A 1,533-nucleotide genomic window follows, 5' to 3' on the forward strand; every position below is an offset into this window, starting at 1 on the left:
CGAGTCCCGCTGGGCCGCAGCCCGTGGCCCAGCGCTCGCCCCGGGTCTGCGCCCCGCCCGCTGCTCGGTCCCGCCGCGGGCTCCCACCGGACGGGACAGATCAGCAGAGACGGCAGAATGTCGCAGACGGCCATGTCCGAGACCTACGGTAGGGCCGGCGGGCAGGCGCGGGCTGAAGTCGGGCCAGGCTGGGCCGCAGGGTCTCCAGGCGTCGGGTGGTCACTGGGATGTGGGGGTCGGGTCTTGGAAATTCAGGAGTGTGGGGGCCTCGAGGGTGTCGCGATCCCGGGGTATCAGGACCCGGGATCTCCGGGTGTCAGGGACCGTGATCAACCGTAGGTGCTCAGGGATGTGGGGGCCTGACCGAGATCTGAGGGCGTCAGGGGTGTCGGCTGGTCTTTTATATAGGGATGTCTGAGTCCCGGGCGTCAGTACTTGGTCGCCCGCCTGACCCTGCACAGCGCTGACGTGAACGGCTTTTTCAAGTGTCTTCCTGCTTTTGCCTGGCATTTCTGTCCTGGTGGTGTTTTCCTTTCTGGGCTTAGTTTGAATAGCTCAGGGTTAGGGAAGCCAGTTCTAGATGTGGAGATGGGATTTCAGTCACAGTGGTCTCTACGGGTGAGGGAGAGGGATGAGGCTGGGGCCACCACTGTTTCAGAGTGATCTTGGGTCGATCCTGTTTGCTTTTTCCTGATTTGAAATTCCTTTCATTGTACAGGAATCCCAACGAGTTAATGATAGATGAGCCCATCTCCTGCTCAGGAGACCTTTGTGTTCTCTCTCACACTGATTTTAGCCTTTTCTGGGCTGCATTATGGCTATTTATAAACACATCTCTGATGTATGACCATATGCAGCTTGAAAGAAAACCTGCTTTGTCTTTATTTCCCCTATAGTACCCAGACCTGGATGTACAGAACAAGTATTTGTTTGGATAAATGAAGGCTTTCCCAATTGCTCTTTTTGCCCCCCACTGTGTGATGGTACCAGGGTCGAGTGACCTTTGCCATTCCCTCCCTAGTCAATCTTTCAGATGTGTATCCTCAGACAAAGACTGGGATTTGGGATGTGATGCTCCCGGAAAGAGGCTGCAGTCCAGCATGTGGAGCTCAAGCCGTCTTGGCCGCCTGCTGCCTGGGCGTGTGCGCTCTGTGCTCCTACATGTCACAGCCAGTGCACTGGGTAGGCTCTGAGCTCTGCAGAAACCACAGATTCCTCCCTGGTCTTGTGGAGTTTATAGCCCGGTAAGGTATAGAGTGCTACTCCAGGTGTCATTCTAGCAGATGAAAATTGAAAATCCAGACAAGAGTTCTACAGGAATGTGATCCATGCAAGTGTGTGAGAAGAAGCTCCTACCGTGCCCTGCCAGTGAAGGGTGAGGAGGCCACTGAGGGGCTTGGAGAGGCAGGAACAGGGAAAGTGTTGTGCAGTGTGTACAGTATGCCTGGCCCATTACCATGACTCCCGTGATACCATGACTCCTGGTGACACTAAGGCATGATGTCTGTCTCTAAAAGCCTAAGGACCTGCCCC

General features: G+C 55.3%; 1 protein-coding gene across 3 annotated transcripts in view; it reads left to right on the forward strand.

Moving 5' to 3' along the window:
• Rab4a (RAB4A, member RAS oncogene family) overlaps positions 1 to 1,533 on the forward strand; it is a 27,890-nt gene continuing 26,357 nt past the window's right edge. For 2 of the 3 annotated variants that reach the window (XM_023700888.1, XM_004640804.2), the window contains exon 1: positions 1 to 148. Coding sequence is in view for 1 of the 3 variants with exons in the window: in XM_004640804.2 (XP_004640861.1) it covers positions 118 to 148 (31 nt within the window). In the remaining 2 variants the exon portion in view is untranslated. The remainder of the gene's footprint in view (positions 149 to 1,533) is intronic. The other variant, XM_023700887.1, reaches the window with a different exon arrangement.

The sequence above is a fragment of the Octodon degus genome, unplaced genomic scaffold, assembly GCF_000260255.1.
Source record: "Octodon degus isolate 3935 unplaced genomic scaffold, OctDeg1.0 scaffold00127, whole genome shotgun sequence".
Classification (NCBI taxonomy): Eukaryota; Metazoa; Chordata; class Mammalia; order Rodentia; family Octodontidae; genus Octodon; species Octodon degus.